A 27,418-nucleotide genomic window follows, 5' to 3' on the forward strand; every position below is an offset into this window, starting at 1 on the left:
AACTCAGCCTGCAGCCTTGTGCCTTTATATGGGCACAGAACCCCTCAGTGACTGCTAATATCCTTATCATTTACAGTAGGGGGTACATTATCCCATATAATACATGAGTGATACTCAGAGTTCCCTGTATAACTCAGCCTGCAGCCTTGTGCCTTTATATGGGGGGCACAGAACCCCTCAGTGACTGCTAATATCCTTATCATTTACAGTAGGGGGTACATTATCCCTTATAATACATGAGTGATACTCAGAGTTCCCTGTATAACTCAGCCTGCAGCCTTGTGCCTTTATATGGGGGGCACAGAACCCCTCAGTGACTGCTAATATCCTTATCATTTACAGTAGGGGGTACATTATCCCTTATAATACATGAGTGATACTCAGAGTTCCCTGTATAACTCAGCCTGCAGCCTTGTGCCTTTATATGGGCACAGAACCCCTCAGTGACTGCTAATATCCTTATCATTTACAGTAGGGGGTACATTATCCCTTATAATACATGAGTGATACTCAGAGTTCCCTGTATAACTCAGCCTGCAGCCTTGTGCCTTTATATGGGGGGCACAGAACCCCTCAGTGACTGCTAATATCCTTATCATTTACAGTAGGGGGTACATTATCCCTTATAATACATGAGTGATACTCAGAGTTCCCTGTATAACTCAGCCTGCAGCCTTGTGCCTTTATATGGGGGGCACAGAACCCCTCAGTGACTGCTAATATCCTTATCATTTACAGTAGGGGGTACATTATCCCTTATAATACATGAGTGATACTCAGAGTTCCCTGTATAACTCAGCCTGCAGCCTTGTGCCTTTATATGGGCACAGAACCCCTCAGTGACTGCTAATATCCTTATCATTTACAGTAGGGGGTACATTATCCCTTATAATACATGAGTGATACTCAGAGTTCCCTGTATAACTCAGCCTGCAGCCTTGTGCCTTTATATGGGGGGCACAGAACCCCTCAGTGACTGCTAATATCCTTATCATTTACAGTAGGGGGTACATTATCCCTTATAATACATGAGTGATACTCAGAGTTCCCTGTATAACTCAGCCTGCAGCCTTGTGCCTTTATATGGGCACAGAACCCCTCAGTGACTGCTAATATCCTTATCATTTACAGTAGGGGGTACATTATCCCATATAATACATGAGTGATACTCAGAGTTCCCTGTATAACTCAGCCTGCAGCCTTGTGCCTTTATATGGGGGGCACAGAACCCCTCAGTGACTGCTAATATCCTTATCATTTACAGTAGGGGGTACATTATCCCTTATAATACATGAGTGATACTCAGAGTTCCCTGTATAACTCAGCCTGCAGCCTTGTGCCTTTATATGGGGGGCACAGAACCCCTCAGTGACTGCTAATATCCTTATCATTTACAGTAGGGGGTACATTATCCCTTATAATACATGAGTGATACTCAGAGTTCCCTGTATAACTCAGCCTGCAGCCTTGTGCCTTTATATGGGGGGCACAGAACCCCTCAGTGACTGCTAATATCCTTATCATTTACAGTAGGGGGTACATTATCCCTTATAATACATGAGTGATACTCAGAGTTCCCTGTATAACTCAGCCTGCAGCCTTGTGCCTTTATATGGGCACAGAACCCCTCAGTGACTGCTAATATCCTTATCATTTACAGTAGGGGGTACATTATCCCTTATAATACATGAGTGATACTCAGAGTTCCCTGTATAACTCAGCCTGCAGCCTTGTGCCTTTATATGGGGGGCACAGAACCCCTCAGTGACTGCTAATATCCTTATCATTTACAGTAGGGGGTACATTATCCCTTATAATACATGAGTGATACTCAGAGTTCCCTGTATAACTCAGCCTGCAGCCTTGTGCCTTTATATGGGCACAGAACCCCTCAGTGACTGCTAATATCCTTATCATTTACAGTAGGGGGTACATTATCCCATATAATACATGAGTGATACTCAGAGTTCCCTGTATAACTCAGCCTGCAGCCTTGTGCCTTTATATGGGGGGCACAGAACCCCTCAGTGACTGCTAATATCCTTATCATTTACAGTAGGGGGTACATTATCCCTTATAATACATGAGTGATACTCAGAGTTCCCTGTATAACTCAGCCTGCAGCCTTGTGCCTTTATATGGGGGGCACAGAACCCTCAGTGACTGCTAATATCCTTATCATTTACAGTAGGGGGTACATTATCCCTTATAATACATGAGTGATACTCAGAGTTCCCTGTATAACTCAGCCTGCAGCCTTGTGCCTTTATATGGGGGGCACAGAACCCCTCAGTGACTGCTAATATCCTTATCATTTACAGTAGGGGGTACATTATCCCTTATAATACATGAGTGATACTCAGAGTTCCCTGTATAACTCAGCCTGCAGCCTTGTGCCTTTATATGGGCACAGAACCCCTCAGTGACTGCTAATATCCTTATCATTTACAGTAGGGGGTACATTATCCCTTATAATACATGAGTGATACTCAGAGTTCCCTGTATAACTCAGCCTGCAGCCTTGTGCCTTTATATGGGGGGCACAGAACCCCTCAGTGACTGCTAATATCCTTATCATTTACAGTAGGGGGTACATTATCCCTTATAATACATGAGTGATACTCAGAGTTCCCTGTATAACTCAGCCTGCAGCCTTGTGCCTTTATATGGGCACAGAACCCCTCAGTGACTGCTAATATCCTTATCATTTACAGTAGGGGGTACATTATCCCATATAATACATGAGTGATACTCAGAGTTCCCTGTATAACTCAGCCTGCAGCCTTGTGCCTTTATATGGGGGGCACAGAACCCCTCAGTGACTGCTAATATCCTTATCATTTACAGTAGGGGGTACATTATCCCTTATAATACATGAGTGATACTCAGAGTTCCCTGTATAACTCAGCCTGCAGCCTTGTGCCTTTATATGGGGGGCACAGAACCCCTCAGTGACTGCTAATATCCTTATCATTTACAGTAGGGGGTACATTATCCCTTATAATACATGAGTGATACTCAGAGTTCCCTGTATAACTCAGCCTGCAGCCTTGTGCCTTTATATGGGGGGCACAGAACCCCTCAGTGACTGCTAATATCCTTATCATTTACAGTAGGGGGTACATTACCCCTTATAATACATGAGTGATATCAGATTATCACAATTCATACTCAGTGGCGCTTACGTGGTGTGTTTATACGTGGAAGTGGCCTGGCCCATCAGATGAACACAGTGAATGAACTAAAAGGTTCACTGGCATTTAAATATCACGAAGTGACAGGCTTCTGGCTTGAGAAAAGGAAGGGTAACCAACGCGTTTCACACACGGCAGAGCCTGTTCCCTTTGTAACCTTCAGTAGCCCCCATCACCCCCCCCCCCCGGGCAAACTCAGACAAATGATCTATATCTGTCAACTGCTGCCGTTTCCAGCTGTAAGGAAGACAGAAAGCATAAGCGACGCGTTTCACACTCGGCAGAGCTTACACCCTCCCTCTGTACCTGTGAGTAGCACCTACGCAACGAATCGTTAGATCGGATGAACCCGCTGATCTATATTGTCACGTCGTTATTCTAGCTGCGAAAAATTAGGACGGGTGAGCGACGCGTTTCACCCCAACACCATAGAATGGAAGCTGGAAGTTTTTTGATGCTATAGTCGCATATTTTTCTAGTAATCCAACCCAAATATCCCACAGCCGCTCTGTGCAATGGTGCAAACTAAGGTTTACTTGGCCTTTAGCTGCCTCCTGAGGTTATTTTCTTGGCATTCTGTTCCTGAAGCCGATCTCTCCCGCAAATTATGTCATTTGTTTTTTGTTTTTGGGGGAAAAAAAAAGTTTCTGGAGAAAGAAAAAGATCTTTTCTTTACTCTGTGGGAGTTGAACTGAAGGAGACTAAACATCCAGCTTGTAGGCAGGCGTAGAAAAACAACTCTGAGATATATCAACACTGCCCCTGTCCCCTTACCCACAATGCCTTGGGGCCCGTAAACATGTTATTGAAGCTTCTCAGACAGACCCATAAGCCTCATCAGCAGCTACATGTTCCCTGGATACTCATCCAATAGTAGCGCAGGTGTAACAGTCAGTATCCATTAGTAGCGCAGGTGTAACAGTCAGTAGCCATTACATTAGTAGCGCAGGTGTAACAGTCAGTAGCCATTACATTAGTAGCGCAGGTGTAACAGTCAGTAGCCATTACATTAGTAGCGCAGGTGTAACAGTCAGTAGCCATTACATTAGTAGCGCAGGTGTAACAGTCAGTAGCCGTTACATTAGTAGCGCAGGTGTAACAGTCAGTAGGCATTAGTAGCGCAGGTGTAACAGTCAGTAGGCATTAGTAGCGCAGGTGTAACAGTCAGTAGCCATTACATTAGTAGCGCAGGTGTAACAGTCAGTAGGCATTAGTAGCGCAGGTGTAACAGTCAGTAGCCGTTACATTAGTAGCGCAGGTGTAACAGTCAGTAGCCATTACATTAGTAGCGCAGGTGTAACAGTCAGTAGGCATTAGTAGCGCAGGTGTAACAGTCAGTAGCCATTACATTAGTAGCGCAGGTGTAACAGTCAGTAACCATTACATTAGTAGCGCAGGTGTAACAGTCAGTAGCCATTACATTAGTAGCGCAGGTGTAACAGTCAGTAGCCATTACATTAGTAGCGCAGGTGTAACAGTCAGTAGCCATTACATTAGTAGCGCAGGTGTAACAGTCAGTAGCCATTACATTAGTAGCGCAGGTGTAACAGTCAGTAACCATTACATTAGTAGCGCAGGTGTAACAGTCAGTAGCCATTACATTAGTAGCGCAGGTGTAACAGTCAGTAGCCGTTACATTAGTAGCGCAGGTGTAACAGTCAGTAGCCATTACATTAGTAGCGCAGGTGTAACAGTCAGTAGCCGTTACATTAGTAGCGCAGGTGTAACAGTCAGTAGCCGTTACATTAGTAGCGCAGGTGTAACAGTCAGTAGCCGTTACATTAGTAGCGCAGGTGTAACAGTCAGTAGCCGTTACATTAGTAGCGCAGGTGTAACAGTCAGTAGCCGTTACATTAGTAGCGCAGGTGTAACAGTCAGTAGCCGTTACATTAGTAGCGCAGGTGTAACAGTCAGTAGCCATTAGTAGCGCAGGTGTAACAGTCAGTAGCCATTACATTAGTAGCGCAGGTGTAACAGTCAGTAGCCATTACATTAGTAGCGCAGGTGTAACAGCCAGTAGCCATTAGTAGCGCAGGTGTAACAGTCAGTAGCCGTTACATTAGTAGCGCAGGTGTAACAGTCAGTAGCCATTACATTAGTAGCGCAGGTGTAACAGTCAGTAGCCATTACATTAGTAGCGCAGGTGTAACAGTCAGTAGCCATTACATTAGTAGCGCAGGTGTAACAGTCAGTAGCCGTTACATTAGTAGCGCAGGTGTAACAGTCAGTAGCCGTTACATTAGTAGCGCAGGTGTAACAGTCAGTAGCCATTACATTAGTAGCGCAGGTGTAACAGTCAGTAACCATTACATTAGTAGCGCAGGTGTAACAGTCAGTAGCCATTACATTAGTAGCGCAGGTGTAACAGTCAGTAGCCATTACATTAGTAGCGCAGGTGTAACAGTCAGTAGCCATTACATTAGTAGCGCAGGTGTAACAGTCAGTAGCCATTACATTAGTAGCGCAGGTGTAACAGTCAGTAGCCATTACATTAGTAGCGCAGGTGTAACAGTCAGTAGCCATTACATTAGTAGCGCAGGTGTAACAGTCAGTAGCCATTACATTAGTAGCGCAGGTGTAACAGTCAGTAGCCATTACATTAGTAGCGCAGGTGTAACAGTCAGTAGCCATTACATTAGTAGCGCAGGTGTAACAGTCAGTAGCCGTTACATTAGTAGCGCAGGTGTAACAGTCAGTAGCCATTACATTAGTAGCGCAGGTGTATCAGTCAGTAACACGGGGGTATCAGTCAGTAACACGGGGGGATCAGTCAGTAACACGGGGGGGATCAGTCAGTAACACGGGGGATCAGTCAGTAACACGGGGGGATCAGTCAGTAACACGGGGGGATCAGTCAGTAACACGGGGGGATCAGTCAGTAACACGGGGGGATCAGTCAGTAACACGGGGGGGATCAGTCAGTAACATGGGGGGATCAGTCAGTAACACGGGGGGATCAGTCAGTAACACGGGGGTATCAGTCAGTAACACGGGGGTATCAGTCAGTAACACGGGGGTATCAGTCAGTAACACGGGGTATCAGTCAGTAACACGGGGTATCAGTCAGTAACACGGGGGTATCAGTCAGTAACACGGGGGGTATCAGTCAGTAACACGGGGTATCAGTCAGTAACACGGGGTATCAGTCAGTAACACGGGGGGATCAGTCAGTAACACGGGGGTATCAGTCAGTAACATGGGGGGATCAGTCAGTAACACGGGGGGGATCAGTCAGTAACACGGGGGGGATCAGTCAGTAACACGGGGGGGATCAGTCAGTAACACGGGGGGATCAGTCAGTAACACGGGGGGGATCAGTCAGTAACACGGGGTATCAGTCAGTAACACGGGGGGTATCAGTCAGTAACACGGGGGGGGGATCAGTCAGTAACACGGGGGGATCAGTCAGTAACACGGGGGGGATCAGTCAGTAACACGGGGGGATCAGTCAGTAACACGGGGGGATCAGTCAGTAACACGGGGGGGATCAGTCAGTAACACGGGGGGATCAGTCAGTAACACGGGGGGGATCAGTCAGTAACACGGGGTATCAGTCAGTAACACGGGGGGTATCAGTCAGTAACACGGGGGTATCAGTCAGTAACACGGGGGGATCAGTCAGTAACACGGGGGGGATCAGTCAGTAACACGGGGGGATCAGTCAGTAACATGGGGGGATCAGTCAGTAACACGGGGGGGATCAGTCAGTAACACGGGGGGATCAGTCAGTAACACGGGGGGATCAGTCAGTAACATGGGGGGATCAGTCAGTAACATGGGGGGATCAGTCAGTAACACGGGGGGGATCAGTCAGTAACACGGGGGGATCAGTCAGTAACACGGGGGGGATCAGTCAGTAACACGGGGGGATCAGTCAGTAACACGGGGGGTATCAGTCAGTAACACGGGGGGGATCAGTCAGTAACACGGGGGTATCAGTCAGTAACACGGGGGGTATCAGTCAGTAACACGGGGGGGATCAGTCAGTAACACGGGGGTATCAGTCAGTAACACGGGGGATCAGTCAGTAACACGGGGGGGATCAGTCAGTAACACGGGGGGATCAGTCAGTAACACGGGGGGTATCAGTCAGTAACACGGGGGGATCAGTCAGTAACACGGGGGGGATCAGTCAGTAACACGGGGGGATCAGTCAGTAACACGGGGGGATCAGTCAGTAACACGGGGGGGATCAGTCAGTAACACGGGGTATCAGTCAGTAACACGGGGGGTATCAGTCAGTAACACGGGGGTATCAGTCAGTAACACGGGGGGTATCAGTCAGTAACACGGGGGGATCAGTCAGTAACACGGGGGGATCAGTCAGTAACACGGGGGGGATCAGTCAGTAACACGGGGTATCAGTAAGTAACACGGGGGTATCAGTCAGTAACATGGGGGGATCAGTCAGTAACACGGGGGTATCAGTCAGTAACACGGGGGGATCAGTCAGTAACACGGGGGGATCAGTAACATGGGGGGATCAGTCAGTAACACGGGGGGATCAGTCAGTAACATGGGGGGGATCAGTCAGTAACATGGGGGGGATCAGTCAGTAACATGGGGGGATCAGTCAGTAACACGGGGGGATCAGTCAGTAACATGGGGGGGATCAGTCAGTAACATGGGGGGGATCAGTCAGTAACACGGGGGGATCAGTCAGTAACACGGGGGGATCAGTAACATGGGGGGATCAGTCAGTAACACGGGGGGATCAGTCAGTAACATGGGGGGGATCAGTCAGTAACATGGGGGGGATCAGTCAGTAACACGGGGGGGATCAGTCAGTAACACGGGGGTATCAGTCAGTAACATGGGGGGGATCAGTCAGTAACATGGGGGGGATCAGTCAGTAACACGGGGGGATCAGTCAGTAACACGGGGGGATCAGTCAGTAACACGGGGGGATCAGTCAGTAACACGGGGGGGGGTCAGTCAGTAACACGGGGTACCCACTCCCACTCAAACCCACTGCCCCACTTACCCACGCCTGTTGTATCTGCCCCCAAACCTGCCGGATCCCATGTAACCATAAGCGCCATCACCACAAATCGGAAGTGATGTCATCACAAGGTGGGGGGGGGCCCTTAAAGGCTGACCCCCGACCCATAACCTTTTTTGGGGGGGGTAACGTATGGCTGGTCAGCTGGGGGCAGGAGTCCGGGGCAGGGCATTAGTCAGTAGCACAGTGGCTACTGGCGGGTACATACAGTTTGGTACCTACCTGCCCCCCGCACAGAGCATATACATGCCCCCCCAGTACATTAACATACGGCTGCCCCTAGGCTTGAAAATGACCCCCCCCCCCGCAGGGCTATTTAGCAGTTCAATAGAGGCTGCAGGCTGCAGGCTGCACAAAGCCGCCATGTTTATCCCTCTCTGATAGCTTTGTTTCTGGGTCTCCTTAGCTTCTGCCCTCATTCATTTCCCACAATTCCTTGCATATTCTGTTCCCTGTATAGCTATTTGCCCCCAAGCTTGGGCATTAGCCTCAACTATGGTACAAGCCCTGGGCAAGAATACATTAAAGGGGGCGGGTCACCTATAAGTAAACGTTTAGTATGTTATAGAATGGCTAATTCCAAGCAGCAATTGGTCTTCATTATTTATTTTTTTATAGTTGTTGAATTATTTCCCTTCTTCTCCTGCCTCTTTCCAGCTTTCAAATGGGGGTCAGTGACCCCGGCAGCCAAACCCTATTGCTCTGTGAGGCTCCAGTTTTATTGTTATTGTTACTTTTTATTCCTTATCTTTCTATTCAGCCCCTCCCCTATTCATATACCAGTCTCTCATCCAAACCACTCCCTGGTTGCTAAGGTAACTTGGACCCTAGCAACCAGATAGCTGTTTAACCTCCAAACTGAAAAGTTTTCCCAACTGGCCCCTCAGGGACCCCCCGGCACAGTCTGCGCTGCCGGCTCCATCCCAACGGGCCCCTCAGGGACCCCCGGCACAGTCTGCGCTGCCTGTTCCATCCCAACTGGCCCCTCAGGGACCCCCCGGCACAGTCTGCGCTGCCTGTTCCATCCCAACGGGCCCCTCAGGGACCCCCCGGCACAGTCTGCGCTGCCTGCTCCATCCCATCGGGCCCCTCAGGGACCCCCCGGCACAGTCTGCGCTGCCTGTTCCATCCCAACTGGCCCCTCAGGGACCCCCCCGGCACAGTCTGCGCTGCCTGTTCCATCCCAACGGGCCCCTCAGGGACCCCCTGGCACAGTCTGCGCTGCCTGCTCCATCCCAACTGGCCCCTCAGGGACCCCCCCGGCACAGTCTGCGCTGCCTGTTCCATCCCAACGGGCCCCTCAGGGACCCCCTGGCACAGTCTGCGCTGCCTGTTCCATCCCAACTGGCCCCTCAGGGACCCCCCCGGCACAGTCTGCGCTGCCTGTTCCATCCCAACTGGCCCCTCAGGGACCCCCCCGGCACAGTCTGCGCTGCCTGTTCCATCCCAACGGGCCCCTCAGGGACCCCCTGGCACAGTCTGCGCTGCCTGTTCCATCCCAACTGGCCCCTCAGGGACCCCCCCGGCACAGTCTGCGCTGCCTGTTCCATCCCATCGGGCCCCTCAGGGACCCCCCGGCACAGTCTGCGCTGCCTGCTCCATCCCAACTGGCCCCTCAGGGACCCCCCGGCACAGTCTGCGCTGCCTGCTCCATCCCAACTGGCCCCTCAGGGACCCCCTGGCACAGTCTGCGCTGCCTGCTCCATCCCATCGGGCCCCTCAGGGACCCCCCGGCACAGTCTGCGCTGCCTGCTCCATCCCATCGGGCCCCTCAGGGACCCCCCGGCACAGTCAGACGGAGGGAACCAACCGACAAGCTGCAATAGCCTGGGGGGCAACACTCTCACTGCATCACAAGGGTTAATAGGGATTTCATTATCGCAGTCTGTGCCGCCGAGAGAAAATGCAATTTATTTTATGTAAAGGTTACCTTCCATTTCATTATGTGCCCCCCCCCTCATACATCCTGGGGGCCGGGGGGGTCACATATCCTAGGGGCCGTGGGAAAAGAGCACAATCTCTAGGCACCTTCATCATTCATACAGAGTGTCACCCCCATCCTTTGGCTTTATATGGGCACAGAACCCCTCAGTGACTGCTAATATCCTTATCATTTACAGTAGGGGGTACATTATCCCTTATAATACATGAGTGATACTCAGAGTTCCCTGTATAACTCAGCCTGCAGCCTTGTGCCTTTATATGGGGGGCACAGAACCCCTCAGTGACTGCTAATATCCTTATCATTTACAGTAGGGGGTACATTATCCCTTATAATACATGAGTGATACTCAGAGTTCCCTGTATAACTCAGCCTGCAGCCTTGTGCCTTTATATGGGGGGCACAGAACCCCTCAGTGACTGCTAATATCCTTATCATTTACAGTAGGGGGTACATTATCCCTTATAATACATGAGTGATACTCAGAATTCCCTGTATAACTCAGCCTGCAGCCTTGTGCCTTTATATGGGGGCACAGAACCCCTCAGTGACTGCTAATATCCTTATCATTTACAGTAGGGGGTACATTATCCCTTATAATACATGAGTGATACTCAGAGTTCCCTGTATAACTCAGCCTGCAGCCTTGTGCCTTTATATGGGGGGCACAGAACCCCTCAGTGACTGCTAATATCCTTATCATTTACAGTAGGGGGTACATTATCCCTTATAATACATGAGTGATACTCAGAGTTCCCTGTATAACTCAGCCTGCAGCCTTGTGCCTTTATATGGGGGGCACAGAACCCCTCAGTGACTGCTAATATCCTTATCATTTACAGTAGGGGGTACAGTATCCCTTATAATACATGAGTGATACTCAGAGTTCCCTGCAGCCTTGTTGCTGGAGGAGAGACAGTCTCTGAGCTGTAGGAATAGTACTGACTGGCACTGCAGTAGGGTGGGTAAGGGGTGCCAGACGGGTGCGCCGCTGTGTATAATGGCGCTGAGTAGCTACACGGCACAGGAGCAATGGGAGGAATGTGTATTTTTGGGAAGCGCTGGCACCAAGTGAGCAGGGAAAGTGTTTATACTAAAGCTTTTACACCCACACACCTGGCATGTAGTGATGGGCAGCAATGGGCAGGGGCTGGCACACACGGGCAGGCATTAACCCCACACAGGCTGGCATTAACCCCACACAGGCACTGCCAACTCACCTGGGAGAGTGTGTGCCCGGCCCGGGTGGGGGGGGCATAGGGAAAGGGCTCAGATGGAAATAGGTACTGGGAAGGGTGTGTGGTAGGGAGAGCAGGCAGTGCAGGGGGAGAGCGGGAGAGTCAGGCAGTGCAGGGGGAGAGATGGGGAACTGAGTGCATGAGGGAGAGCAGGCAGTGCAGGGGGAGAGCGGGAGAGTCAGGCAGTGCAGGGGGAGAGCGGGAGAGTCAGGCAGTGCAGGGGGAGAGCGGGAGAGTCAGGCAGTGCAGGGGGACAGAGGGAGAGCAGGCAGTGCAGGGGAGAGCGGGAGAGTCAGGCAGTGCAGGGGAGAGCGGGAGAGTCAGGCAGTGCAGGGGGAGAGCGGGAGAGTCAGGCAGTGCAGGGGGAGAGCGGGAGAGTCAGGCAGTGCAGGGGGAGAGCGGGAGGAGCAGGCAGTGCAGGGGGAGAGCAGGCAGTGCAGGGGGACAGAGGGAGAGCAGGCAGTGCAGGGGGAGAGCGGGAGAGTCAGGCAGTGCAGGGGGAGAGCGGGAGAGCAGGCAGTGCAGGGGGAGAGCGGGAGAGCAGGCAGTGCAGGGGGAGAGCGGGAGAGTCAGGCAGTGCAGGGGGAGAGCGGGAGAGTCAGGCAGTGCAGGGGGAGAGCGGGAGAGTCAGGCAGTGCAGGGGGAGAGCGGGAGAGCAGGCAGTGCAGGGGGACAGAGGGAGAGCAGGCAGTGCAGGGGAGAGCAGGCAGTGCAGGGGGACAGAGGGAGAGCAGGCAGTGCAGGGGGAGAGCGGGAGAGTCAGGCAGTGCAGGGGGAGAGCGGGAGAGCAGGCAGTGCAGGGGGACAGAGGGAGAGCAGGCAGTGCAGGGGGACAGAGGGAGAGCAGGCAGTGCAGGGGGAGAGCAGGCAGTGCAGGGGGACAGAGGGAGAGCAGGCAGTGCAGGGGGAGAGCGGGAGAGTCAGGCAGTGCAGGGGGAGAGCGGGAGAGTCAGGCAGTGCAGGGGGAGAGCGGGAGAGTCAGGCAGTGCAGGGGGAGAGCAGGAGAGCAGGCAGTGCAGGGGGAGAGCGGGAGAGCAGGCAGTGCAGGGGGACAGAGGGAGAGTCAGGCAGTGCAGGGGGACAGAGGGAGAGCAGGCAGTGCAGGGGGAGAGCGGGAGAGTCAGGCTAGAGAGCGGGTAAGAGCGCCTAACTGAAAGAGAGGCTTTATACATCACTCTCATTATTGCCATTGTAATTAATTGAATGCTTGTTGGCTAATGACGATCGTTGGAGCTGACAGCCAATATAGCTAATTAATGCAGGCTAATTACAGAAAATTGGTGGAAAAAGAATGAAAATGTGTAATATGCCGGGGCCTAATTATCAGGACAAAGGGAGATTTAGGCACATTAGTAAATACAAACAGACATGAGCATACAAATGCTAAGCGACCCCAACAGTCCCTCCCCGCATATAAACAACTTGGTACGCCCCTCCCTGGGGCAAGGCTGCTAGGCAGAGCTAGTAAGTTGGCAGTTTTGGGCTATCAAAGGGAGCTGGCAGTTTAGCCCAACGAGCACAGGTGCTGGCCCTGCCCGAGCCAATGTGGCCAGTCGTTTGGCCTGTTGGAGTCAGCGGCTAAGTGCCCAGCTCTGAGCTACAAGCAGTGCCGCCATGTCCAGTATCTGTGTATCTGCTGCCCCCCAAAATGGCAGGCACCTTCCAATCGGTCACTCTGAAATCACCTTTAGCAATTAGCCATTGTGGCGTCACTGATCCCTCTCACTTCCCTTACGTATAGCAATTAGCCATTGTGGCGTCACTGATCCCTCCCACTTCCCTTACGTATAGCAATTAGCCATTGTGGCGTCACTGATCCCTCCCACTTCCCTTACCTATAGCAATTAGCCATTGTGGCTTCACTGATCCCTCCCACTTCCCTTACCTATAGCAATTAGCCATTGTGGCGTCACTGATCCCTCCCACTTCCCTTACCTATAGCAATTAGCCATTGTGGCTTCACTGATCCCGCCCACTTCCCTTACCTATAGCAATTAGCCATTGTGGCTTCACTGATCCCTCCCACTTCCCTTACCTATAGCAATTAGACATTGTGGCGTCACTGATCCCTCCCACTTCCCTTACCTATAGCAATTAGCCATTGTGGAATCACTTAACCTGCCAATAACAACTAAAGATTAGTACAACGTGCCCCCTATTGAGTATGAGCGGCACAAACCAATAGCAACAGCCCACCCTGCCCCACATACTGGCCAACAAGCGAGTGCCTATAGGGGCCACGTTAGCAGTGAATATCTGCCCCTGTATGGGCAGGTTTATGTGAGTATTATCTAATGAATAGCGGCTCTGGGGAGAGAATAGAAAACCCAGCTCCCCCCCCCCTGCTGGGGGCAGCTCTGGACTAAAGAAACCCCACAGACTGGCAGTTTTTATGTCAGTAACAGGGCGCGCGCCGGCGGCACAATCAGAGCCCAGATCTTATTAGTGTCAGGCACACTCCCCGGCTCGGGCTTGGCTGGCATTCCCAGGCCACCATCCAGGATAGTGAGACGATCACAGGGCTGGCACCGCCGCCTTCCCTATAGATATAACAGCACAGGGGGCAGTGCCATCACTGCGTGCCCAAGCCTTGGCATGTACAGTATAAATATCAATAGTATCTGTTAGCAAACAGCCAGCTGTCTGAGCCCGTGCCAGCCACAGCCATGCCAGCCATTGCTATTTAGATGCCCAGCCGGCTCTGCTCTCAGGCAGCTCCATACTAGGGGGCACCTTCCAGCACCCACTGTGGAATCAATCACTGCACCCCGATGTGTGTTTGCCCTTACGGCTTCTCTGCCTCCATCTTGCCCGGCACAGATACCACCTTTACCATTAATAAACCCACACCCAAAGGGGGATTTGTGCCATAAATAAATGCCCTGCTAATTAGCCATGCCGGGGTGGGGGGGTACCCTGTGTCTTGGCTAAGCCCCCCCCCCACTTGTGCTGTTGTGTGGATGTTCCCATAAGAAGTGCAACAATAATAAAGAGGCAAAATCACCTCCGTTTGGGGCACATTTAGACGGATATATTGTATTTTCATGCAGTATTTATATACAAATAGTATTATATAGAAATAGTACTTATATACAATATAGAAATAGTACTTATATACAATATTCTGATATACAAATAGTATTATATAGAAATAGTACTTATATACATTATAGAAATAGTACTTATATACAATATACTTATATACAAATAGTATTATATAGAAATAGTACTTATATACAATATAGAAATAGTACTTATATACAATATACTTATATACAAATAGTATTATATAGAAATAGTACTTATATACAAATAGTATAATGCACGTGGGTTTATTATTTACCCACAATATATTATATTTACCCTTTTATCTATGCATCATACCCCCCCCATATATATATATACACACTTCCGTGTTTCCAAGTTTCCCCCCCACCCCTTTAGTTAGGGTAACCCAGTGGCTAGGGTGCCTTCCCCCCGGGTACAATGCCCGCTGGGTGCTGCCCATATACACTGTGGGTATAAGCCCCTGTACATGGAAGTTACCTACAAACCAGAAACTGTAATCTTAATTATAAACTGATTTATTTTTCATTTCCCATGAGTCTCTCTGGCAATGATTTCAATGTGCAGTTGAGTTATTAAAATCCATATTCTTCTAGGACTTACTAAAAGAAAAACTCCATTTGCCCCCAGGTAAATATTGATTTCTATTGACTGTAAGTGCCAGCACCCCCCCGACACACAGACCCCCCATATATACACACTGTAATAGCCAGTACCCCCGACACACAGACCCCCCCCAACATACAGAGACCCATGTATCACAACCAAAGGCACCCCCATGTATAAATGCATTGCAACCAGTACCTCCAATACACAGACACCCCCATATATACAAAACCCCTATATATCAATACTGTAGGAGCCAGTACCCCCCGACACACAGAACCCCCCCCCAACACAGAGACCCCTGCATATAGATACTGATGGAGTCAGTACCCCCAACACCTAGAGACCCCTATATATGAATACTGTAGGAGCCAGTACCCCCATATATACCTACTGTACAAGCCAGTACCCCCATATATACCTACTGTAGGAGCCAGTACCCCCATATATACCTACTGTAGAAGCCAGTACCCCCATATATACCTACTGTAAGAGCCAATACCCCCATATATACCTACTGTAGAAGCCAGTACCCCCATATATACCTACTGTAGGAGCCAGTACCCCCATATATACCTACTGTAAGAGCCAGTACCCCCATATATACCTACTGTAAGAGCCAGTACCCCCATATATACCTACTGTAGGAGCCAGTACCCCCATATATACCTACTGTAAGAGCCAGTACCCCCATATATACCTACTGTAGGAGCCAGTACCCCCATATATACCTACTGTAAGAGCCAGTACCCCCATATATACCTACTGTAAGAGCCAGTACCCCCATATATACCTACTGTAAGAGCCAGTACCCCCATATATACCTACTGTAGGAGCCAGTACCCCCATATATACCTACTGTAAGAGCCAGTACCCCCATATATACCTACTGTAAGAGCCAGTACCCCCATATATACCTACTGTAAGAGCCAGTACCCCCATATATACCTACTGTAAGAGCCAGTACCCCCATATATACCTACTGTAAGAGCCAGTACCCCCATATATACCTACTGTAAGAGCCAGTACCCCCATATATACCTACTGTAAGAGCCAGTACCCCCATATATACCTACTGTAAGAGCCAGTACCCCCATATATACCTACTGTAGAAGCCAGTACCCCCATATATACCTACTGTAGGAGCCAGTACCCCCATATATACCTACTGTTGAAGCCAGTACCCCCATATATACCTAGTGTAAGAGCCAGTACCCCCATATATACCTACTGTAAGAGCAAGTACCCCCATATATACCTACTGTTGAAGCCAGTACCCCCATATATACCTACTGTAAGAGCCAGTACCCCCATATATACCTACTGTAAGAGCAAGTACCCCCATATATACCTACTGTTGAAGCCAGTACCCCCATATATACCTACTGTAAGAGCCAGTACCCCCATATATACCTACTGTAAGAGCCAGTACCCCCATATATACCTACTGTAGGAGCCAGTACCCCCATATATACCTACTGTAGGAGCCAGTACCCCCATATATACCTCCTGTAAGAGCCAGTACCCCCATATATACCTACTGTTGAAGCCAGTACCCCCATATATACCTACTGTAAGAGCCAGTACCCCCATATATACCTACTGTAAGAGCCAGTACCCCCATATATACCTACTGTAGAAGCCAGTACCCCCAAATACAAACACAGAAACGCTGCCAATATCCTGATTATAATGTGGAACCCCCCTGGGATTAGGGAAATAGTTCAAACAGCCCCCCAACATTCTCCCCCGGTTTGTGCCAATGGCTGGGATACTGGGGGCAGCCCCCCCAACATTCTCCCCCCGGTTTGTGCCAATGGCTGGGATACTGGGGGCAGCCCCCCAACATTCTCCCCCCGGTTTGTGCCAATGGATAGAATAGTGGGGGCAGCAGTACCCCCCCGGTTTGTGCCAATGGATAGAATAGTGGAGGCAGCAGTACCCCCCCCCAGTTTGTGCCAATGGATAGAATAGTGGGGGCAGCAGTACCCCCCGGTTTGTGCCAATGGATAGAATAGTGGGGGCAGCAGTACCCCCCCCGGTTTGTGCCAATGGTTAGAATAGTGGGGCAGCAGTACCCCCCCGGTTTCTGCCAATGGATAGAATAGTGGGGGCAGCAGTACCCCCCCCGGTTTGTGCCAATGGATAGAATAGTGGGGGCAGCAGTACCCCCCCGGTTTGTGCCAATGGATAGAATAGTGGGGGCAGCAGTACCCCCCCCCGGTTTGTGCCAATGGATAGAATAGTGGGGGCAGCAGTACCCCCCGGTTTGTGCCAATGGATAGAATAGTGGGGGCAGCAGTACCCCCCCGGTTTGTGCCAATGGATAGAATAGTGGGGGCAGCAGTACCCCCCCGGTTTGTGCCAATGGATAGAATAGTGGGGGCAGCAGTACCCCCCCGGTTTGTGCCAATGGATAGAATAGTGGGGGCAGCAGTACCCCCCCCGGTTTGTGCCAATGGATAGAATAGTGGGGGCAGCAGTACCCCCCCCGGTTTGTGCCAATGGATAGAATAGTGGGGGCAGCAGTACCCCCCCGGTTTGTGCCAATGGATAGAATAGTGGGGGCAGCAGTACCCCCCCCGGTTTGTGCCAATGGATAGAATAGTGGGGGCAGCAGTACCCCCCCGGTTTGTGCCAATGGATAGAATAGTGGGGGCAGCAGTACCCCCCCGGTTTGTGCCAATGGATAGAATAGTGGGGGCAGCAGTACCCCCCCGGTTTGTGCCAATGGATAGAATAGTGGGGGCAGCAGTACCCCCCCCCGGTTTGTGCCAATGGATAGAATAGTGGGGGCAGCAGTACCCCCCCCAGTAGCAGGAATGGCTGTACCCATCACGTACCGTTGGTTGGCGCTGTTCCAGTAGATGGGGTCCAGGCTGAGGGCAGAGAGGATGCCCAGGTCCCACAGGGCGAGCAGGACCCGCACGTACAGGGCACCGGGGGGCTCCCGGGGGAACATGGCGGCTAGGGGGGCCAATAACCCGCCGGTACGGGGAGACAAGGGGAGACAAGGGGACGGGGGGCTCCGGTACTTTCCGCCTTTGTTGCTGGGGGAGTCGCTGCCGCCGCTCAGGGGAAGGGGGGAAAGTTGAGGAGGAGAAGTTTTCCCATAGCGCACGGAGCCGGTGAGGGGCTTCAGTACCGGGGGGCGCCCCGGACAGGCTTGGGGGGCTGCATGGCTCCGGGCTCTCCTGCTGCAGGGACTGCGCTCCGATATATCCCCCTCTCCTCCCCGGCTGGAGAAAGGGAAGGTGGGAGGGGAGGAGCGAGGGGCGGGAACCTGGCCTGGAGGGGAGGGGGCGGAGGGGTAAGGGGCGGTGCAAGGGGAGGGGCATGTTGGCTTCTCAAGCTGCACACAGGCATTGCTGGGGGGGGTCTGTGGGGCACAGAGGGGCAGGTAGATGGGCAGAGGGATTGCTGGGGGGGTCTGTGGGGCACAGAGGGGCAGGTAGATGGGCAGAGGGATTGCTGGGGGGGTCTGTGGGGCACAGAGGGGCAGGTAGATGGGCAGAGGGATTGCTGGGGGGGTCTGTGGGGCACAGAGGGGCAGGTAGATGGGCAGAGGGATTGCTGGGGGGGTCTGTGGGAGACAGAGGGGCAGGTAGATGGGCAGAGGGATTGCTGGGGGGGTCTGTGGGGCACAGAGGGGCAGGTAGATGGGCAGAGGGATTGCTGGGGGGGTCTGTGGGAGACAGAGGGGCAGGTAGATGGGCAGAGGGATTGCTGGGGGGGTCTGTGGGGCACAGAGGGGCAGGTAGATGGGCAGAGGGATTGCTGGGGGGGTCTGTGGGAGACAGAGGGGCAGGTAGATGGGCAGAGGGATTGCTGGGGGGGTCTGTGGGGCACAGAGGGGCAGGTAGATGGGCAGAGGGATTGCTGGGGGGGTCTGTGGGAGACAGAGGGGCAGGTAGATGGGCAGAGGGATTGCTGGGGGGGTCTGTGGGGCACAGAGGGGCAGGTAGATGGGCAGAGGGATTGCTGGGGGGGGTCTGTGGGGCACAGAGGGGCAGGTAGATGGGCAGAGGGATTGCTGGGGGGGGTCTGTGGGAGACAGAGGGGCAGGTAGATGGGCAGAGGGATTGCTGGGGGGGTCTGTGGGGCACAGAGGGGCAGGTAGATGGGCAGAGGGATTGCTGGGGGGGTCTGTGGGGCACAGAGGGGCAGGTAGATGGGCAGAGGGATTGCTGGGGGGGGTCTGTGGGAGACAGAGGGGCAGGTAGATGGGCAGAGGGATTGCTGGGGGGGGGTCTGTGGGAGACAGAGGGGCAGGTAGATGGGCAGAGGGATTGCTGGGGGGGGTCTGTGGGGCACAGAGGGGCAGGTAGATGGGCAGAGGGATTGCTGGGGGGGTCTGTGGGGCACAGAGGGGCAGGGAGATGGGCAGAGGGATTGCTGGGGGGGTCTGTGGGGCACAGAGGGGCAGGTAGATGGGCAGAGGGATTCCTGGGGGGGGTCTGTGGGAGACAGAGGGGCAGGTAGATGGGCAGAGGGATTGCTGGGGGGGTCTGTGGGAGACAGAGGGGCAGGTAGATGGGCAGAGGGATTGCTGGGGGAGTCTGTGGGGCACAGAGGGGCAGGTAGATGGGCAGAGGGATTGCTGGGGGGGGTCTGTGGGGCACACAGGGGCAGGTAGATGGGCAGAGGGATTGCTGGGGGGGTCTGTGGGGCACAGAGGGGCAGGTAGATGGGCAGAGGGATTGCTGGGGGGGTCTGTGGGAGACAGAGGGGCAGGTAGATGGGCAGAGGGATTGCTGGGGGAGTCTGTGGGGCACAGAGGGGCAGGTAGATGGGCAGAGGGATTGCTGGGGGGGTCTGTGGGAGACAGAGGGGCAGGTAGATGGGCAGAGGGATTGCTGGGGGGGTCTGTGGGAGACAGAGGGGCAGGTAGATGGGCAGAGGGATTGCTGGGGGGGTCTGTGGGGCACACAGGGGCAGGTAGATGGGCAGAGGGATTGCTGGGGGGGTCTGTGGGGCACACAGGGGCAGGTAGATGGGCAGAGGGATTGCTGGGGGGGTCTGTGGGAGACAGAGGGGCAGGTAGATGGGCAGAGGGATTGCTGGGGGGGGTCTGTGGGAGACAGAGGGGCAGGTAGATGGGCAGAGGGATTGCTGGGGGGGGTCTGTGGGAGACAGAGGGGCAGGTAGATGGGCAGAGGGATTGCTGGGGGGGTCTGTGGGAATCAGAGGGGCAGGTAGATGGGCAGAGGGATTGCTGGGGGGGTCTGTGGGAGACAGAGGGGCAGGTAGATGGGCAGAGGGATTGCTGGGGGGGTCTGTGGGAGACAGAGGGGCAGGTAGATGGGCAGAGGGATTGCTGGGGGGGTCTGTGGGAGACAGAGGGGCAGGTAGATGGGCAGAGGGATTGCTGGGGGGTCTGTGGGGCACAGAGGGGCAGGTAGATGGGCAGAGGGATTGCTGGGGGGGGTCTGTGGGGCACAGAGGGGCAGGTAGATGGGCAGAGGGATTGCTGGGGGGGTCTGTGGGAGACAGAGGGGCAGGTAGATGGGCAGAGGGATTGCTGGGGGAGTCTGTGGGGCACAGAGGGGCAGGTAGATGGGCAGAGGGATTGCTGGGGGGGTCTGTGGGGCACAGAGGGGCAGGTAGATGGGCAGAGGGATTGCTGGGGGGGTCTGTGGGGCACAGAGGGGCAGGTAGATGGGCAGAGGGATTGCTGGGGGGGTCTGTGGGAGACAGAGGGGCAGGTAGATGGGCAGAGGGATTGCTGGGGGAGTCTGTGGGGCACAGAGGGGCAGGTAGATGGGCAGAGGGATTGCTGGGGGGGTCTGTGGGGCACACAGGGGCAGGTAGATGGGCAGAGGGATTGCTGGGGGGGTCTGTGGGAGACAGAGGGGCAGGTAGATGGGCAGAGGGATTGCTGGGGGGGGTCTGTGGGAGACAGAGGGGCAGGTAGATGGGCAGAGGGATTGCTGGGGGGGGTCTGTGGGAGACAGAGGGGCAGGTAGATGGGCAGAGGGATTGCTGGGGGGGGGGTCTGTGGGAGACAGAGGGGCAGGTAGATGGGCAGAGGGATTGCTGGGGGGGTCTGTGGGAGACAGAGGGGCAGGTAGATGGGCAGAGGGATTGCTGGGGGGGTCTGTGGGAGACAGAGGGGCAGGTAGATGGGCAGAGGGATTGCTGGGGGGGGTCTGTGGGAATCAGAGGGGCAGGTAGATGGGCAGAGGGATTGCTGGGGGGGGTCTGTGGGAGACAGAGGGGCAGGTAGATGGGCAGAGGGATTGCTGGGGGGGTCTGTGGGAGACAGAGGGGCAGGTAGATGGGCAGAGGGATTGCTGGGGGGGGTCTGTGGGAGACAGAGGGGCAGGTAGATGGGCAGAGGGATTGCTGGGGGGGTCTGTGGGAGACAGAGGGGCAGGTAGATGGGCAGAGGGATTGCTGGGGGGGGTCTGTGGGAGACAGAGGGGCAGGTAGATGGGCAGAGGGATTGCTGGGGGGGTCTGTGGGGCACAGAGGGGCAGGTAGATGGGCAGAGGGATTGCTGGGGGGGGTCTGTGGGGCACAGAGGGGCAGGTAGATGGGCAGAGGGATTGCTGGGGGGGTCTGTGGGAGACAGAGGGGCAGGTAGATGGGCAGAGGGATTGCTGGGGGAGTCTGTGGGGCACAGAGGGGCAGGTAGATGGGCAGAGGGATTGCTGGGGGGGTCTGTGGGGCACAGAGGGGCAGGTAGATGGGCAGAGGGATTGCTGGGGGGGTCTGTGGGGCACAGAGGGGCAGGTAGATGGGCAGAGGGATTGCTGGGGGGGTCTGTGGGAGACAGAGGGGCAGGTAGATGGGCAGAGGGATTGCTGGGGGAGTCTGTGGGGCACAGAGGGGCAGGTAGATGGGCAGAGGGATTGCTGGGGGGGTCTGTGGGGCACAGAGGGGCAGGTAGATGGGCAGAGGGATTGCTGGGGGGGTCTGTGGGAGACAGAGGGGCAGGTAGATGGGCAGAGGGATTGCTGGGGGGGGTCTGTGGGAGACAGAGGGGCAGGTAGATGGGCAGAGGGATTGCTGGGGGGGTCTGTGGGGCACAGAGGGGCAGGTAGATGGGCAGAGGGATTGCTGGGGGGGTCTGTGGGGCACAGAGGGGCAGGTAGATGGGCAGAGGGATTGCTGGGGGGGTCTGTGGGAGACAGAGGGGCAGGTAGATGGGCAGAGGGATTGCTGGGGGGGTCTGTGGGGCACAGAGGGGCAGGTAGATGGGCAGAGGGATTGCTGGGGGGGTCTGTGGGAGACAGAGGGGCAGGTAGATGGGCAGAAGGATTGCTTGGGGGGTCTGTGGGGCACAGAGGGGCAGGTAGATGGGCAGAGGGATTGCTGGGGGGGTCTGTGGGAGACAGAGGGGCAGGTAGATGGGCAGAGGGATTGCTGGGGGGGTCTGTGGGGCACAGAGGGGCAGGTAGATGGGCAGAGGGATTGCTGGGGGGGTCTGTGGGAGACAGAGGGGCAGGTAGATGGGCAGAGGGATTGCTGGGGGGGTCTGTGGGGCACACAGGGGCAGGTAGATGGGCAGAGGGATTGCTGGGGGGGTCTGTGGGAGACAGAGGGGCAGGTAGATGGGCAGAGGGATTGCTGGGGGGGTCTGTGGGAGACAGAGGGGCAGGTAGATGGGCAGAGGGATTGCTGGGGGGGTCTGTGGGGCACAGAGGGGCAGGTAGATGGGCAGAGGGATTGCTGGGGGGTCTGTGGGAGACAGAGGGGCAGGTAGATGGGCAGAGGGATTGCTGGGGGGGTCTGTGGGAGACAGAGGGGCAGGTAGATGGGCAGAGGGATTGCTGGGGGGGTCTGTGGGGCACACAGGGGCAGGTAGATGGGCAGAGGGATTGCTGGGGGGGTCTGTGGGAGACAGAGGGGCAGGTAGATGGGCAGAGGGATTGCTGGGGGGGTCTGTGGGGCACAGAGGGGCAGGTAGATGGGCAGAGGGATTGCTGGGGGGGTCTGTGGGAGACAGAGGGGCAGGTAGATGGGCAGAGGGATTGCTGGGGGGGGTCTGTGGGGCACAGAGGGGCAGGTAGATGGGCAGAGGGATTGCTGGGGGGGTCTGTGGGAGACAGAGGGGCAGGTAGATGGGCAGAGGGATTGCTGGGGGAGTCTGTGGGGCACAGAGGGGCAGGTAGATGGGCAGAGGGATTGCTGGGGGGTCTGTGGGGCACACAGGGGCAGGTAGATGGGCAGAGGGATTGCTGGGGGGGTCTGTTGGAGACAGAGGGGCAGGTAGATGGGCAGAGGGATTGCTGGGGGGGTCTGTGGGGCACAGAGGGGCAGGTAGATGGGCAGAGGGATTGCTGGGGGGGTCTGTGGGGCACAGAGGGGCAGGTAGATGGGCAGAGGGATTGCTGGGGGGGTCTGTGGGGCACAGAGGGGCAGGTAGATGGGCAGAGGCATTGCTGGGGGAGTCTGTGGCCCTGCCCTGTGTCTGATATTGGCCCCGTGGCCCTGCCCTGTGTCTGATATTGGCCCCGGGGCCCTGCCCTGTGTCTGATATTGGCCCCGGGGCCCTGCTCTGTGTTTGATATTGGCCCCGTGTCTCTGCCCTGTGTCTGATATTGGCCCCGTGTCTCTGCCCTGTGTCTGATATTGGCCCTCTGGCCCTGCCCTGTGTCTGATATTGGCCCCGGGGCCCTGCTCTGTGTTTGATATTGGCCCCGTGTCTCTGCCCTGTGTCTGGTATTGGCCCCGTGTCTCTGCCCTGTGTCTGATATTGGCCCCGTGTCTCTGCCCTGTGTCTGATATTGGCCCCGTGTCCCTGCCCTGTGTCTGATATTGGGCCCGTGTCCCTGCCCTGTGTCTGATATTGGCCCCGGGGCCCTGCCCTGTGTCTGATATTGGCCCCGGGGCCCTGCTCTGTGTTTGATATTGGCCCCGTGTCTCTGCCCTGTGTCTGATATTGGCCCCGTGTCTCTGCCCTGTGTCTGATATTGGCCCCGTGTCTCTGCCCTGTGTCTGATATTGGCCCCGTGTCTCTGCCCTGTGTCTGATATTGGGCCCGTGTCTCTGCCCTGTGTCTGATATTGGCCCCGTGTCTCTGCCCTGTGTCTGATATTGGCCCCGTGTCTCTGCCCTGTGTCTGATATTGGCCCCGTGTCTCTGCCCTGTGTCTGATATTGGCCCCGTGTCTCTGCCCTGTGTCTGATATTGGCCCCGTGTCTCTGCCCTGTGTCTGATATTGGCCCCGTGTCTCTGCCCTGTGTCTGATATTGGCCCCATGTCTCTGCCCTGTGTCTGATATTGGCCCCATGTCTCTGCCCTGTGTCTGATATTGGCCCCGTGTCTCTGCCCTGTGTCTGATATTGGCCCCGTGTCTCTGCCCTGTGTCTGATATTGGCCCCGTGTCTCTGCCCTGTGTCTGATATTGGCCCCATGTCTCTGCCCTGTGTCTGATATTGGGCCCGTGTCCCTGCCCTGTGTCTGATATTGGCCCCGTGTCCCTGCCCTGTGTCTGATATTGGCCCCGGGGCCCTGCCCTGTGTCTGATATTGGGCCCGTGTCCCTGCCCTGTGTCTGATATTGGCCCCGTGTCCCTGCCCTGTGTCTGATATTGGCCCTGGGGCCCTGCCCTGTGTCTGATATTGGCCCCGTGTCCCTGCCCTGTGTCTGATATTGGCCCCGGGGCCCTGCCCTATGTCTGATTTTGGCCCCGGGGCCCTGCCCTGTGTCTGATATTGGCCTCGGGGCCCTGCCCTGTGTCTGATATTGGCCCCGGGGCCCTGCCCTGTGTCTGATATTGCCCCGGGGCCCTGTATACAGCAGTGCAGAAAGCAGAGACAAGAGGGGGGGTGGTTAAATAAGCCCCCCAGGGTGGGGGAAAGGATCCCCCTCTGCTTCCCATTATCCCCCCCCCTCCCCGCACCCTTAGGGGTCACTGGGAAAGGTCACCCCAGGGCAATCGACAGTCACTCAACCTGCCAATCACACCAGGGGCCCCTTCACTGGGGGGGGTCCTTTCCAGACAGGGGTCCCTCCTCTGATCCCAGGAGAGTCTCACTCAGGCCCAGGGATCTACTGGATCTCTTGCATTCCTTGTCCTTAGCCACATGTGTGCCTGCTGCACCCCCTACACACTGAGAGCCCCCCCCGCATTAGGGCTAATAGAACACTGTCACTTTAAAGCTGCCATGTTGCCTACAGCACAGTCAGCAACCCCCTAACCCATCAGATCTGTCTGGGATGCTGGGAGTTGTAGTTCAACAACCACCCCCTATTGCTCTGTGAGGCTCCAATTTTATTGTTATTGTTACTTTTTATTCCTTATGCAGCCCCTCCCCTATTCATATTCCCATCTCTCATTTAAACCCCTGCCTGGTTACTAGGGTAAACAAGACCCTAGCAACCAGATAGCTGCCAAAATAACACACGGAGAGCTGCTGACTAAAAACTAAATAACTGAAAAACCATCAAAACAAAAAAAAAAGGAAGACCAATTGCAAATTATCTCAGAATATCAATGTCTACATCATATTAAGATCTACCCCTTTAAGTGCGTTTCTATAGACTCTATGGCACCAAAATCAAAGATTCTACAGTTCTGGCTTCTGCTATTTAACATGGTTACAGCCAATAAGTGGCCACGTAAGGTCAAAGGGCCTTGGCATGGAAAGGGTTAAACAAAAACAAAAAAAAAAAGTCAAAATCGCTATCCCAGCTATAAACACAGAGCGTTCTCTATCTCCCCCTAGTGGTGAAAGAGGGGCAGTTCCTGTGTGAAATGAACTCTCCCTACTGGGCTCATATTCAAAACTGGCGCCTTTCCCTTTGCCAGTTGGTAGCGCCGGGCAGGTCTGGATCGGGGTTCCTAATAGCCCCTGGCATTTCCAGTACTCAGAGGCCCAAACAGCCCCCCACCGGCCCACTGGTATGGCAGCACCAGAATCCCTTCCGTATCCCCCATCCAACCATACCAACATGGGTCTGGAAGCAGATGCCAGGCTGTATTAACCTGCAGGGAGGTGTGGGGGCCACAGCAGGGGCCCCTTGGGGGGGTCTGACCCTGGCAGACACCGAGGTCCTGGTTGTGACTGGCCCTGAGACTGAGGGGGCCCTTACGGGTAAGGGATACGGGCAGTAATGGGGGGACTATGAATATGGGGTGTGATTGGTCGGGTCTCAGCCAATAATCTGGCCAATAAATTGGAAAAGACCGTTACATAGGGGGCACAGCTTTGTACTTATTAGTGCAATGGCGCCACCTTTTCAATTGGTCTTTATTTTCTGTAGTTTTTGAATTATTTGCCTTCTTCTTCCAATGGGGGTCACTGACCCCGGCAGCCAAACCCTATTGCTCTGTGAGGCTCCAGTTTTACTGTTACTTTTTATTCCTTATCTTTCTACTCAGCCCCTCTCCTATTCATATACCAGTCTCTCATCCCAACCCCTCCCTGGTTGCTAATGTAACTTGGACCCTAGCAACCAAATAGCTGCTGAAACACCAAACTACAAAACAGTTGAACAAAAAGCTAAATGAGTAAAAAAAAATACTCAAAATAAAAAATGAAGACCAACTGCAAATTGTCTCAGAATATTACTCTCTACTAAAGGTTAATTCGAAGGTGAACTTCCCCTTTAAAAACAGATCCCTTATTATATATCAGGTTGCCTAGAAAAGCTTGTGGGCCCGATTCACTAAAGTGCCAAATAATGTGCGCTAAAAATTTTACCGCTTCTTAATTTTGGCGACTTTTCGCACGATTCACTAATAGTACACTCACGCTATTTTACACGCGGTATTTCATGCGATATCCTTGTCACGATAAATAGCGTGCACGGTATTTTCCACATGCACGCTATTTATCGCATGCGCTAATTACGCACGCAACAATCGGCAGCATAAAAATGGCGCCATTTTGCCCTGGGAGAGCACAGAGTGCTAGAGAGGTGCTGTATAAATGTTTATTTGCAAAAAAAACCCCCAAAAAACAAAAAAAATATAAGTAAGAAAAAAAAGAAGTGCTAGAGATAATAAAATGGGGGGGGGGGCATTTAAGAATATTCAGCCAAATACTTAGGGGTCCGTTAGCTAAAGTGGCTTAAATTAAATGGGGCCGGTGAGCCACATGAGCCTGGAGGGCCTGGGGTTGGGCCTGGGGAGGAGGCCATACCTCCCAACATTTGAAAAATGAAAAGAGGGACAAAAAGATTCCGTGCGCGCAGCGCAGCAATTTTTTTGACCACGCCCACTTTTGTGCCCATGCCCCAATTAACACACCCCATCCATTTTTTTTTTCAAACAATACTCCTTTTATATAGTTGAAATGGCGGGATCAGACAAAAATGTGCTATACCCTCATACTGAATGACCTAAGGAAAACAATACAGCAACTCCTACATATAAATACAAATATAGAGAGAAGGCAGTCAGTTATAAGTGAGTTAT

General features: G+C 53.7%; 1 protein-coding gene across 1 annotated transcript in view; it reads right to left on the reverse strand.

Moving 5' to 3' along the window:
- Nucleotides 1-18,271, reverse strand: part of efnb3 (ephrin-B3) — a 51,396-nt gene extending 33,125 nt beyond the window's left edge. The window contains 1 exon segment of the mRNA NM_001113010.1: nt 17,892-18,271. Within this exon segment, the coding sequence (NP_001106481.1) occupies nt 17,892-18,010 (119 nt within the window). The 5' untranslated portion in view covers nt 18,011-18,271.
- Between the last annotated feature and the right edge of the window lie 9,147 nt (nt 18,272-27,418).

Source organism: Xenopus tropicalis, chromosome 3, assembly GCF_000004195.4.
Source record: "Xenopus tropicalis strain Nigerian chromosome 3, UCB_Xtro_10.0, whole genome shotgun sequence".
Classification (NCBI taxonomy): Eukaryota; Metazoa; Chordata; class Amphibia; order Anura; family Pipidae; genus Xenopus; species Xenopus tropicalis.